The 14572-nt window shown below is 45.5% G+C and overlaps 1 protein-coding gene across 1 annotated transcript; it reads right to left on the minus strand.

The window, feature by feature from the left end:
• Positions 1-1042: 1042 nt before the first annotated feature.
• ADRA1A (adrenoceptor alpha 1A) lies at positions 1043-13168 on the minus strand (the record flags this gene model as incomplete). Its single annotated transcript, XM_082298214.1, has 2 exons — positions 1043-1554; positions 12286-13168. The coding sequence occupies 2 exons, from the start codon at positions 13166-13168 to the stop codon at positions 1043-1045; spliced, it is 1395 nt and encodes a 464-aa protein (XP_082154340.1).
• Positions 13169-14572: the final 1404 nt, after the last annotated feature.

Here is a 14572-nt window from a genome sequence, read left to right on the forward strand (position 1 = left end):
CTGTATTAAAATATAACATGCTTCCAAATGCTTTGCTCCCAAATTCCCAAGAGATGGCCCTTTCTCGTGGGGATGGATGTCCTTAAGCCTTTTAACATGCTTAACTCCCCCTGCTCAGAGCAAGGGGAAAGTTCCTGACTCCAGAGTACCCAGGATCTCACAGAAAGCTTAGAGCACTTGGTATTGAAGGAGTCGGGAAAAGGAATGTAGCAAAACACTGGGCAGGGAGACAGGAAAAATCTGCAGCTTTTCCAGTGACTGTGGCACTGATCTGGCTATCAAGCACCTGAGCAAGGAATTACTGAGCCTTTCAGCAGGTTCCTGCTGGACTCAGAGGAAGAAAAACAAAAGGATGAGTGCAAGTGAGCTCTTTGAGCTTTGCTTGATGAGGACTTACCCAGTTTTGAGTTTTATTAGACCCACATCAAAGCGCAGAGATTGTCCGAACAAACCTGGGGGCACATGCAAATTTTCATTTGGTTTGGTGTGGAGATTAGGGAGGCGGATTGCACAAAACAGAAGAGTTCTCCTTGGTCTCTGAAGCTCGGTGGAGTGCAGTCACTTGGATCAAGTTTCCCTTGGCAACGGAGTTGACTGAAATCCACAGTTTAGGCTTGGCTTTACGGGGAGGGGTGGAATCACAAAATGGCTCTGAAGGTGGAGCTATTAGAGAGTGTCGAGGCTGAAATGAGCATGGAGTCTTTGTGGTTCTCTCTTTCTTCTCCACTGCCCCTAAATCAGAGCAGGGAACTTTGAAAGAGGAGAATAGAGGGATAAAGCCTTTAAATGCCAAGGAAATGCCTGGCAGATGCTGGACCCTCAGGATACCATCCACTGAAGCCATGCACTGTCTTTGAGGGCCTCCATTTATGCTCCCAGCACTCACAGACATCCCTCCTCGGAAGATTTGGCCCTGTTTTACCTGTTCATACCTGGATCCTTTCAACTATCACCACACCTACTCCTACTTCCCCATAAAAAGACACCCCACGAGGCCCCCGAGCTGCCAGCCTGGTGCTGCCAGCCTGGTGCACCCAGCTGGTTACACGTCCTCCCCACTCTCACTCAGGGAGATCGAGTGGATTTTAATGGTTGGCACTTTGCAGTTCTCATGGACGAGGCTCCCTGAAGCGCCTGCACAGCAGCATTCCTGCAGGAACCCTTTGCTCTTGGCTTTGGCAGCCGTGCAGTCTTTGGAAACAGCAGTTTTGGCGGGCACGCCCTGCACGGCAGAGAAGATCTTCCACTCGCAGACCCCATCCGACTTGGAAATCTTGTAGAAGGTTTCTCCTGATCCCACAGGGATCCTGACCACCCCTTTGCCGCTCTCCATGCTCTGGCCAGAGGGATGGTTGAGGTTGAAGCTCGGGGTTTGCTTCTTTGCTGGCTGCTTCCTCAGGAGGCACTGAGCTTTCAGGACGTTCTGGAACGCTTTCTTGAACTCTTGACTTGAGCATGGATAGATGATGGGGTTGATGCAGCTGTTTAAATATCCCAGCCAAAATGTTATTTTAAAAAGTGTGTCCGGGGGTTTGATTGCAGGAAAGAAAGAACCTAAAATGGAAAATACGCAGAGTGTTAGGGCAGAGGCAGTGAGGAATTGCAGGTAACCAAAGAAACTAAAACACTGGAAAAAATAAATAGGATTCTGTTCTGTCCTGAAAAAATTATGACTGGAAACACAATTCCTGCAGGAACAAGTGTTTCAGGATCTATGGTGTCATACAATTACATGGATGTTCCATCAGAAATCAATTCAAGAGAGTTATTTCATAATTACAAGCATTATATTCCCATTTAGAGCCAGAGAGGCAGTGAGAGGGCTGATTCCAGGCTTAGAGGAAAATTCCTTCCTCAGGGACTCCTAATTCAGGATTAATTACCCAAATGACAGCCATATCTTGGAGGTCATCACAAGGGGCTTCAGATGGCAAGAAAATCACACCATTTCAGAAGGGTTAGAGAAAAGAGGGATTAGAGCTGACTGTGTTACAGCTAAAAGTCTTTGAAATGATGAAGTATTGAGTACTGATATTCCCTGAAACCTTCAGAAAACCTAACTATCCACATTCTGCCTCATGGAATGTAGCTAAAATTCAGAGAAGTTTAAGGAAAGGTTCCTTCTTTTATCAATGAACACTGGGTAGCGTGTCATAGGCAGCCATTTTATTTACTTATTTTATATTTATATTTACACATATATACTTGCAATGTTACCTTCCAAAGATGATTCAAAGAGCAAGAACTTCCATGGCTCCTTAGTAAGAGAAGTACTTTGGCACTTCTTCTTCTATAGAATTATGAGTTCTCTGCTGATTATAAATCTTGAGAATGTTTTTCCCATTGCCAAACTTTTGGTTTTATAAAATAAAAAAAAAAAAAAAAATTCCCAGAAATAAAATTGACTTGTTTTGGAATTTATACTCAAATATATAATAAACAGGACTTTTAGCACTGACAAATGCTTGTCTCCCTGCTTCCCCTGGAAAAACTGTAAGCATGTGAAAGAAATACTGTGGAAGGTTTAGGCATTGATGCATCTGTCATCCTCTGCACTTTAACCGTGTCTGGGAGCAGCTCTGAAGCTTTACAGGGTTTGATCTGTTCCCTGGACCCCCCCTGGCCGAGGAAAAGCTGATAATGCCCTGCAAGGGTGTTCTGATTGAAATCTGAGAGCTACTGAACTGCTCGAACCTTTCTCCTCCTGTCTTTGTCAAACAAAGCTGCGGCACTTGCAGCAAATGCATTCGAGCAATTCTCAGGGTGGTTTTGCCTGTGTGGTAATGCATCAAAATCCTGCCTGGCCCAGAGACACTCCCAGTGCAGGGTGATTGATGACCTGCTCATCCTGCTGAACACGGGATCTGCTGGGAAATGTGGAGCGATCTTGTGGTGGCAGCAGCTTCTGCAGCCAGAGCAGAGCCCATGGCCCAGGGACGCAGCTGCCGGGGAGGGGACAGGACCTGGGGCAGCGTGGGAAGCCTTGCAGGGGTCTCTGACCTGGGACCAGGTGGTCTGTGTGCGTTCCAGCAGCAGAGAAGTGACACCAAGTCAGGATCATCACAGGATGGTTTGGGTGGGAGGCAACTTAGAGCCCATCCACTTCACCCTCTGCCATGGGCAGGGACACAACCGGGCCTTGGGCACTGCCAGGGATCCAGGGGCAGCCACAGCTGCTCTGGGAATTCCAGCCCAGCCCCTCTCCACCCTCACAGGGTAGAATTTCTCCCCAATATCCCCTCTAACCTGCCTTCTGTCAGTTTGAAGCCATTCCCCCTTGCCCTGGCCCTCCAGGCCTTGTCCCAAGTCCCTCTCCAGCTCTCTTGGAGCCTCTTTAGGGACACTAAGCCTTTCCCAAAGCCTTCTCTTCCCCAGGCAGTGCATAACATGACACAGGATCTCTGTTTCTGTACTGGAGCAGCTGAACCTCTGATTCCACCCCCACATATGACCTGGGCACCAAAATGGGTCTTGCTGCCTCAGCGGTAGCTTCTGGTTGCCCCAAGCTGGCCCAGGTAGAGCCAGTTTCATTATTACTTTCAATATCAACCAGATTTTAAGACCAAAAATATTTTGCAAATGCTGTTTTGCAGTGAAGCAGAAGCGGGCAGGCGTATCCACAACCCAGAATTTTTCTCAGCAAATTAATGCTTCTCTCCTTTAGTGAAAAACAACTAAATAACATTCTCAAAGAACTTTCTGGCTGAAGTCACTGGCAGATGAAAAATAATGAAAGGCTTCTAAATGCCCAAATCACGCTCAATTTTTTGGTTTGTTTCCTCATTTAAATGCAGTGTATCTGCTGCTTTCCCATTTTGTGGTGAGACAAAAGGCGAACCAAATCCCAGATTAGGGAATCAGCTGTGTAAGGCTGAGTGTAAAAATGGGTAAACAATAACAATTCCTGTTTGCTGCAACTCCTGGCTCTCTCCAAATGGAATGCAAGGGCTGTGCCAAAGTCTGATAAAAATAGAAAAGAGCCAGTGTCAGAGTCTGTCCCTTGCTCTTTTTTTGGGGTGGGATCTGCATGTTAATTTATTAATGTAGCCTTTTTTGGTTCATCAGTGGAGAGACTCGTGGTTGCCTTGGAATAACACACAGTGAAAGAAAATGAAGGAGCTTTAACAGCACAGAGACTTTGCTATCTAAAGACCCCACTACACACTGGCTTTTGGAGAATCATGGAATGATTTGGGTTGGAAGGGACATGAAAGATCATCTAATTCCAACCCTGTGCCATGCCCAGGGACACCTTCCACTATCCCAGGTTGCTCCAGCCTGGCCTTGGACACTTCCAGGGATGGAGCAGCCACAGCTTCTCAGGGAATTCCATCCCAGCCCCTCATCACCTTCACGGGGAGGAATTCCTTCCCAATATCTAATCCAAGTCTACCCTCCTTCACCTCAAAGCCATTCCCCTCTGTGTGATCAGTGCATGCCCTGGTAAAAAACTCCCTCTCCAGCCTCCCTGTAGGGTGTGTTTGACACTTAGGGGCCACAGAAATCTCTGTCCTTCTATTGCAGCCACCCAGTTACCTCTGTAGCTCAAAAATATTCCCTAATCTTTCCTGTTGGCTACCTGAATATCTAGGAAAAGGGAAAAAATACTTTTCCAAATCCTTGAAGAATGGTGTTCATCCCCACAGAATCCTAAGAACATGTCCCTTTCTTCCAACCTTTAATATTCAGTGATGTTGTTGTGATCAATTTCAGTGGCTGATGCATCTGGTAATGAGCAGAAGGCATTTTCAAACCTGGTGACGAAGTGGTTTGTTCAGTGCTGAGCCCTCAGGATGGATAGCTCAGGTCAGATGAACTCAAAGGAGAAATACCACAAAGATTTTGTGGTTTTTTTTTTAAACAATGACCATAATTAATCAGAAGATTAAACAAGAGTGGTGAATTATCTCTTTCTTAGGGCGTACGGTACAAGTTCCTTACGAGCAGTGAGTGCAGGGAGAGCAGGTGGAGCTGGGATGAGCATTTCCATGCAATCCTTGACCATTTGGTGACCACCAGTTTGTGTCACCTCAAGTTTGGACACTTGGACACCATCATCCAGGGCTGAGAAAACAGAACAATTGCACCTAATTCTCAGAGCAAACCTTTCCAATCCTCTCACTTCAGGCCAGGTGGAATCACAGGTGCCATCCAGGTGTCCTCCAGCAGAGCTGGAGGGTGAACAGCTGCTGAGATACAAAGTTTTCCTTGAAATGAATTCTCTGTGCTATTCACTGGCCTTAATGTCTTCCATTGCACACTGTCAGGAATTAAATGGTAAATAGTGGCAAACCTGATTAAAGTTTAAAGGCTTGCCTTACATTGTCTCCCTGCACTCTGTGCTGGAGGAACAGTAAAGAAAGCTTCAATAGGTCTTTTAATGCATTTTGAATCATGGGTTGAGTAAATGATGCTGGAATTCCTGCTTTGTTTTCAAAAGGTTGAGGACACTCAGTGTCAGTAGCACAATTCAATTGCTTCTTGTAAAATTAAATAAAATAAAATGCACTATGAGCCTCTCAAGATCCTTTGCCATTAAATATTTCATCACTCACCCCTGGAAATGTCAGGATTACATTTTCTTCCCTCATCATTTATTTTCCTGTTTGTCAGCTGGAAGTTTCTTCAGCTCTGAGAGATAAGTTTGACACGTCCCTCCTGGTGAGTAAGTGCCAATTCACTCTCAAAGATGTAATTTGACTTCGTCATTTGTCACAAGAGCTGCCTGATTATGGGTTGTTTAAAAAGCAGCCCTGATGTAGCGCGTTGTTTCACTGATGGAACAGCAGAGAGGGTTTTGGAACCTCCCAGATTGTAAAAACTTGTGTTGTTTATTCTGCATCATCACTGCCAGCACCATGGGAATCAGATCCTGTATATTTGTGTGACCCATGAACCCTTTGTGGTGTTAAAATCCATCTCAGCTACAAATCCATCTCTGCTATAAATCCATCTCTGCTACTGAATCTTGTAGCTCTGTTTATGTTTGCTGCTTTTTTTTCCTCTTTCTATTTTGTGTAGCTCAAATGTGGTGACTGAGGCAGAGCACAGAGGTCGGGTGGGGGTAATGCTGCTTCAGTGTATGGGGGAGACCAGGGATGTGTCCACAGAGAATCCCAGACTGGTTTGGGTTGGAAGGGACCTTAAATCCCATTCAGTGCCACCCCTGCCATCAGCAGGGGCACTTTCCACCATCCCAGGTTGCTCCAAGCCCCATCCAACCTGGCCTTGGATCCAGGGACAGCCACAGCTGCTCTGGGAATTCCATCCCAGATCCTCACCATCCTCACAGGGAGGAATTCCTTCCCAGTATCCCATCCATCCCTGCCCTCTGGCAGTGGGAAGCCATTCCCCCTTGTTCTGTAATTCACTTGTCCCAAGTCCCTCTCCAGCTCTTGGATCCCCTTCAGGCTGGGAACAGGGAGAATGCTCTGGTTACAGGGAAGCAAAGCTCAAAACTCAGGTCCTGGGATCTGCCCTGAAGGGGTCAAACCAGAGGGCAGCAGCTCTTGCAGAGCCATAAAGACCCAGAGGATGAAGCACAGAGGAACACTGATACCCCAAAGGGAATTAACTGTGTACTAGGGCCTCCCTCCATCTCTCAAGGCTCACAAACATTGATAAATATGTTCCATTTTGTGTTTCCAAGACCAGTGTTAGCTCTAAACCTCATTCCCTAAGACAAGTGTTCTATACTGCATCTCAGGTCAAGACACAATCCACCCTCTGGAAAGTGTATTTATAAATACAAGTATTTATATATTGTATATATATATATATATATGTATTGCTGCAGACATTTGACAGCTGTCCCCTGTACACACATGAACTCTCCCAGCATGTCTCATATGCTCCCACTGCTCCCTTATGGGAAGCATTTTTTATGGAACAAGACATGGGATTAAGGAACCCTTGGACAGTAGGAAATTATCCTGGACTCTGCACAATCAATTAACGCAACCAGTGCAGAAAAAGCAGTGATGTGAGGAAGTCTTGCACTTTCCAGCTGTGCCTCCCCAGGGCCTGGAATATTGTGGCTGTTCCAGAGGGAAAATGAGAGGGACTTTGCTCTTGGCTATCCCTGATCCATAATAAACAGACATAGAAGGAGGAGCGAGTTTGTTTTCCCTTCCAAACCCCTGAATTCAGATCTCTGTGGCACCAGGAGGGTGTTTGGGCACAGGTGAGCAGTGGAAAGGTCAGGCAGCAGGAATGGGTCAGTCTGGGAACACTGCTTTGATAATTTGGATTATTTCAGACCTAATTTATGTTCTGTTTCATATTGTACCCACTTAGGATGGATGATATTTCTGGCAAATGTCTCAGCAAGCAACTATTTCCAGATTCACTGCAGGCAGCTTCAGATTTAGAAAGCTGATAAAAAACCATGGGAAGGTAAACTGAGGTTTTGTTACCCGTGTAAACCCAAATAATCACATTGTTCCACAAATTAATGAAATTGCCACTCCAGTTCCAGCTCCCAAGCTGTTACTGCAGTGGAATGGGTCTGGATCCCATTGCTGACATTTTTGAGATATTTGATACTTGCCCCAAAGCCCTCGCTCTTGAAGTCCTTCACTTACAATAAAATAATAATTTTCCTTTAAAAATTAAAAAACCAACCAGAGAATAGTTTGAGAAGCTGGGTCTGTCTCAGGCTGTCTCATGAGTTTGTTGTCTGTCATGATTTTGTAATCCCTGGAGTTAGAAATAAGGAATTATCTCCTTCAGCAAGAGCCGAGTGTCTCTCCCGTTATCCGAATTGCAGACAAATCCTGACATTTGCTCAGTGGGGTGGGAAAATCATTCACCACGGCCTTTCCATCACTCCCCAACCCTGAATTGTGCTGTGACATTTGAGAGCGAGTGAAAAATGGCACTCCTGCTTTGTTTACTCTGGGGACTCGAAAGTGGTGGCTGCACAACAAGGGACATTCCGAGCCAAGGATGAGGCTCCTGTGACAGGTGACACACACAGGAGAAGCAGAGCACAGCTAATCCACCTTCCCTCCCTTGTTTTTAGTATAAATGGTTTTTAACACTGAATCCTCCCCTCCTTTGCTGTGTTCTGAGTCACTGGGACGTATTTCAGGATTTGGGAATGGTGGAGAAATGCTGGCCCAGGGATGTCCATGGGATCTTTGCCATTAGCTGAGTTATCAGCCCAGACCAACAGCACCTTTGCAGTCTATGATTATGAAAAATGCCCCTTGTGATCAGCAAAAAACCTAAAAAAACCCTTGCCATGGAAATGTCTTGGCTGTTTATCTTCATGGCTGAAGTTCTCTCCATTCAGTGGTTCAACTCACACGCACACTTGTGCTCTGTGACTCAAGGAGTGCAAACATTCTTCTTCTCCCTGAGCTGAGAAAGAGGTGGGGCTTTATTCTGGGGTTTCTTTTCACTTTTATTTCTTTTTTTCTCTCTTTATCACTGAGAGAACCCTGAAATATTCATGTGGGGAGTCTGTGTTGGTGTATGTTGCTACTCTAAGCCTTGTGACCCTCTGAGAGGTCACATTGTGTCAATGGCAGAGATGGAAAAATGTACTTTATTTTTCTGGTTTATGTCTACTGAAAGTAGAGTGGTTCTCTTTGACTCCAGTTAAAAAAACTGCCACAAAATAGTAACTAGAAACCAACTGCAGACAGGATTAGAGGATTCCCTTGACAGTGTTTGTGTCAGTTCACAAGACTAATTTACTCCTTTACCACAAACAAAAACACCCTCCAGAGGATCCTCTTTTTTGCTCTCTTAATCACGAGAATGATTGACAAATGCTAAAAGCCTTCCTCTCCCTTGCCCCGTTTAGGATTTTTTTCCCCTGTGGCCTCCTGGCTCAGACTTTCCGTTTTATTTCCTCCTGTTTCTGAAAGCGATGCCTACACCCAGAGCTGAGCCACAGAAAATGGACCACAAGCAAAGCTCTGGGATCTTGTTCTCTTCTGAGGGTTCATTAAGATAAATCATCAATCCCAGCCCAGGACCATTTTTGCAACACTCCCAGCCCTTTTTTCCATCAGTTCTGTGCATGTTTCACCTCAAAAAAACCTCCAAGCACTGTCTTTTATGTTGCTGAAAAGAAACTTTTTAAAGAATTCCCAGAACAACACATAAATGTCTTCCAGTTACAGGACAACGCCTGTCCTGTCACTTGTAACATGAAAACTTTTCATCACTGGGGGCTTTCACCGATTTCTGGGCTCTTACAGCTCTGAGCCTTTCTGTATCTGTCCTCCTATCTGTATAGATCCTATATTCCTTTCCAGGAATTGCAAGAGGAGAACAAAAAGCCAGAAATGCAGGTTGTAGTTGGGAATGCCAGAGCCCAACAAGCTCTGATTGCCCAAATGAGCTGCATCTGAGCCTCTCCCCACAGACCCCCTGCCCCTTGGCCCAGGAGCTGCAGATAAGCTCAGGCTCTTCTTTTTAACCCTCTCTGAGAGGCTCAAAATTGCTCTTTCCTAGCTCTGTTTTGTTTTGGTTTTTGTTTGCCTGGTGGTTACTGGACTGTCAGTTGAAGCTGTCATCGATGCCAGCCCTGCTTGGTTCTGCTCACAGGAATGAAAACCTGACTTCTTCCAGGGGAAATCAAAGTTCTGACAGCCTTGTGTTACAGAAGTTTTGTGAGCAGTGAGTTCACACTCCAGCATGCAGAGAAAAAGCAAGTATTAGCTTCAATTATCTTCCTGCAACAGGATTATAATTTCCTGGTTTTTTCCCACAAACATCAAGCCAAGTGAGAAGAAGGTGTGTTGGATTACTGGGCTGAAGGACTTTGCACAGACCCTTTGGAACGAAACTCTAATCCAAGATAGTAAGAAAAAACCCGTTCCTTACAGACTGCAACTGGTACCTTTACACCTCAATTTCAATTCAGATAATTTCTTATGGCAGAGATACTCCAGTTGTTGCACCAGTTATTTTCAGCAGCATCAGCCAACGTGGATATTGTGCCTTTCTCGATATCCTTCTATCTCTCCTGCCCTTGCCATATCTACACCTCAAAGGTTTCTACCCTGCTTTATTATACACTTCAGTAAAGCTGGTGTTTCTTGTTTGGATGCAGTTCTTGGCTGGTAGAGTGGATGTTAATGGATGTGGATGTCTTGAAGGTGCTGTAAATCAAAGTGAAATTAATGTAGGTTTGGGGAAGTTGTTCTGCACGGAATGATGAGCACAGTTGTCTGAAGAGGTTTTTGTAGCAGTTTAAGAGTGTCTGTCTCGTGGGGAATCTGCAATTGGGAGTGGTCTGGCTGATGGAATCATGGAATTATAGGCATTTAGGTTGGAAAAGACCTCTTGGATCATTGAGTCCAGCCATCCAAGTCCACCATTAAACCATGTCCCTGCATGACACCTTCACATCTGCCGAATCCCTCCAGAACTGGTTGATGGGACCATGTTTTGGTCTGTTCCATGGCCACAAAGCTGCAGAGCTGGTGAAAGCTCTGGTTGCCCAGCCAGGCATGCAGTGAGCTCCACCAGGGTTTCAACAAGGAGGATTTTATACATCTGGAAAGTCAGATCCCTGCTACAAGATCCTGTCAGGATCACCTCCCTTCCCTATCCCAACTGGACCTGGCTGCAGGACACACCTGAAAGTGCTCTGCATCAAGATGTGTGTCCTTGGCTTTTCTGAGGACTTTTTTTAGTGCCACTTCTCTGTTTAATCAGTTTTTTTTGTCTGTAAACAAAAGCAGCAAATAGGTTTTGAAAGCCCTATTACATATGCTTTAAAAAATAACCCAGTAACCCCCCAAAATTAGGGAAACAAACCTCCAGAGTTTCCTTACAAGGGATCAAAGGAAGATGCAAAGCCATTCTGGAGCCCAGAAGATTTCTTAAATCCAAAGCAAATTAATTAACAACAGCTCTGTGTGGGCAACCACATTTGCAGATGAAAAGTGTGTTTAATGCATTCTCCCAAACCCTTCTTGGGTATGTTTCAGTCATCTTGGCAAGCAGCATTCCAACGTGCTGACATCCTGGCCAGCACGAGCCAGGCCCTTCAGGGCTCCTCCTTAGGAAACAGTTCCAATCCAGCACTTCCCAGTATTGACCAAGAGGAAAAAACTGTGAATTTTTGGGGTTTTCTCATTAGCAACAGGTTTTTGTGTGTCTTGATAAATCTTGGTAAAACCAATACAGGTTAATTGAAAAAAAAGTTATTTATAAGGTTGAATAAACAGGAAAAAAAAAAAAGAAAACCCCCCAAATATTTATTTTCATGTTTAGGTAAGGCTGTTTTTTCCTTAATTGTCCATATTGTTGTCTTACTTACTAAAGCTTCCATAAAATCTTACTTTATTTTTCCTGTACAGCATAAGCCCTTTCCATAAGAAAAGCCCTGAAATTGACCAAGTCATAAATTTTAGTTTCCGTGTTTGAAAAACCAATATTTAATGGCAGAGTGCAGCTCAGTGAGATGAGCCACATCCCTCACCCTCAGCTATAGGTGTGAAATTAGTATTCTGCTTTTACATCCTGCAACTGCATCAAAGGTAACTGAGCAAGGTTTAATTAAAATCCTAATTACTTCTTTATATTCCATCAAAGCAGAACAAATCCCCAGCTTTGCTCCCCTTTGGAATGACAACTGGAGAATAAATATTCATCTCCAGCATGGTGGCTGAGCCAGTGTTTGGCCAGTGGGTTCTGTGGGTTCCCAGAAAAGATGCAAACCAGAGAAGTATAAAATTAGTTGGAAGGATCCTCACTGCTGTCTCCTGACTAGTCATATGAAAAATGGGATAAAAAGATTAATTTTGTTTGGTGTTATGGTATCCCACAGGGTGAATTGCTGGATAGGAAGCTGATATTTTTTTCCTTAGAGTGGGAATCATCAGTGCTGAGCACTCCAGGAGATCTGTGAACAGCTACTCCAACCCTGAATGTATTTATATCCTGACATTTATACGTTTAAGTCACCTGGCTGCAAACATAAACATACAGACCCCTAAAGATCCTGTTCCTGCAGCAGAGATGGTCACAATATCTGCTCTAGTTCACAAAGAGGATTTTCTACATGGAAAAACTACAAGATTGTTTCCCTGGTTTTCAGAATTTTGTTTCTCACCACCAGACACGTTTGGTCTGATTTGAGACTCACGTTTTTTTCACGCTCCCTGCTTTGTGGTGGTGAGTGTTTTGGGTTTTGACAGCTTTTCAGGAGAAAATTGTTCCCTTGGAGCTTTTCTGATCAGCGTTACCACACCCAGCCACAAGTATAGCCCTCCCAGCCGGGAAGGCATTGGGAGACACACAGGGGTTGGCTCTACTTACCAAGAGGCATTACTACAAAAAATGGGAGCCAGCAGAGGACGAAGCATCCCACAACTATTCCCAGGGTCTTGGCAGCTTTCTTTTCCCTGGAGAACTTGAGCAGGCGCACGGAGAAGTGGTGCTTGCTCTTGGGGTTGGGCGCAGAGCCGCTCACGCCGGGTACGTTTTTGCGGTGGATGCGGAGGGTCACCTCCTCGGAACGAGATTTCTCTGTCTTCAGCCCAGAGGTCAGCCCTTTGTTTTCCCTTTTGGCCACCACGTAGACCCGGCAGTACATCACCAGGATGATGGTCAGGGGGAGGTAGAAGGAGCCCAGTGCTGAGAACAAGACATAGCCGGGCTCCTCGGTGATCTGGCAGATAGTCTCATCCTTCGGGGCTGGCTCCTTCCAGCCGAAAAGGGGCCCAATGGAAATGACCAGGGACAGTGCCCAGACACACAGCAGGGCCAGGAGGCCCCTCCTCTCTGTCACTATGCTGGGGTACCTCAGTGGGTAGCTCACCCCAATGTATCGGTCGATGGAGATGATGCAGAGGCTCATGATGGAAGCAGTGCAGCAAAGCACGTCAACGGCTGCCCAGATGTTGCAGAAGATTCTCCCAAAGACCCAGTAGCCCAAAATCTCCATGGTAGCTGAGAAGGGCAGGACAGTGGAAGTCAGGAGGAGGTCAGCTACAGCCAGATTGATGATGTAATAGTGGGTGACACTCTGGAGGTGTCTGTGGCAGGCTACAGACAGGATAACCAGGATATTACCCAAAACCCCAAAAACAATCAGCCCCCCTAGAATAACACCCAGCAAGATGGCCTTGGAAATGTTCACGGGCTCCATGGAGTGGGTGCAGTTGGAGCACTCGGAGGAGTTTCCAGGGAGGAAAGCCATGGCTGGTAATGTCCATATGAGTCTGCTGAACTTCACCTTTCCAGGCAGGACCAGTGACAAGATCAGTTCTTGGAAGGTCCTGCAGGCAACATTTGCCTGACCTTGCTGGGGAAAAGAGTTTTGAAGAACGTCTTAAAATTGCAGCACCAGCAGCAATGAGAAAGATGCAGAAACATATTAGAAAACCTACCTTTGCTCCTAAGCTTTCACCAGTATAGCACAGTTGATTCCCTCCAGTTCCAAGTCAAATTTAACTCCTTCTGCATTTTCCTTGGGGTGCACAAGTGAGGCTACGCAAACCTGAGGCTGTTTATCTCACTTTCCAGGGTTATGTGATGAGAAATATTGGAGCTGCAGGTTAAAATCATTTCCATCTTTTGGGAAAGGTTGTGTATTTAAGGAAAGTAAATATTCCAAGGGGTCTCCAATTTAAGTTTCTCCTGAGAGGAAATCACTGATGCTTTTAATTGCCTAGTATTAGTCCTGATTCTGCCTTAAAACTGGCTTAGAAACCTGACTGGGTGGAGGTTGCTGCTGCGTCTGCTCAGCAATTTTGTTTGAGATACCCATCACTCCCCATCCTCAGCATCTGGGCTGTCAGTCAGAGCTTTCCATGTGTGGAGCCTTCATCAGTCGAGGTCCTGGGCTGCAAATTAAAGCTCATTTACATCAGCTCCTGGCTTGCTCTGAGGGGAAGGGTGCAGTTTGCCGTGTGCACAGGGCTGTGCTCTTGTGCTCTCTGCAGATCCTCACCCCCCTGGAGAAGACAAAAACATGAACAATGTGATTCCCAGAAGCAACACTCGCTGCTAGGGTTCCCATATAAGAATAGAGCAGGAGGCTATTTTAGGGAGCTTTCCTCAGGCTGGCTCCAGCCAGTGGAACCAACCTTTTCCAGCCCAGCATTATTTAACAGCAACTGAGAGATCCATGTGGGTTTTCCTTCCTGAATTCTCCCTCCTTTATGGGGATAGGCATCAATTCTAATTATCAGCTCACCTGAAGAGACCAGTTCTAGGTGAGAAAGAAGCTTGCAGGACACAATTCAGGACTACACAAACTGTGCAGCAGATTTAGAAGCCCAGAATTTAATCTCAGGTTTCTTTATTAAGCAAGACCTTTCCCCACTGAATTTTTAGTCCAGCTGAGCTGCCCATTTTGAAAATCTATAGGGAAAAGCAACTCCAAAGCCAAGCAGAAGATGTTGCAAGGAGCAAGTCTCCTAGTAAGTGACACAACATTTCAGAGTATCTGGAAGCCAAGCTCAGCCTTTGCTGACTAAATATGGAGAAAAGGTACCTCAGATGGAAAAGTGAGGATTAGCCTGGGAACCGGGACCTGGAGGGCACGGAGAGGAGAGCTGCAAGTGGGGGCTGCAAAACGTTTCCCAACACCTCCATATGG

This window comes from Coloeus monedula (genome assembly GCF_965178545.1).
Source record: "Coloeus monedula genome assembly, chromosome: 28".
Taxonomy (NCBI): domain Eukaryota; kingdom Metazoa; phylum Chordata; class Aves; order Passeriformes; family Corvidae; genus Coloeus; species Coloeus monedula.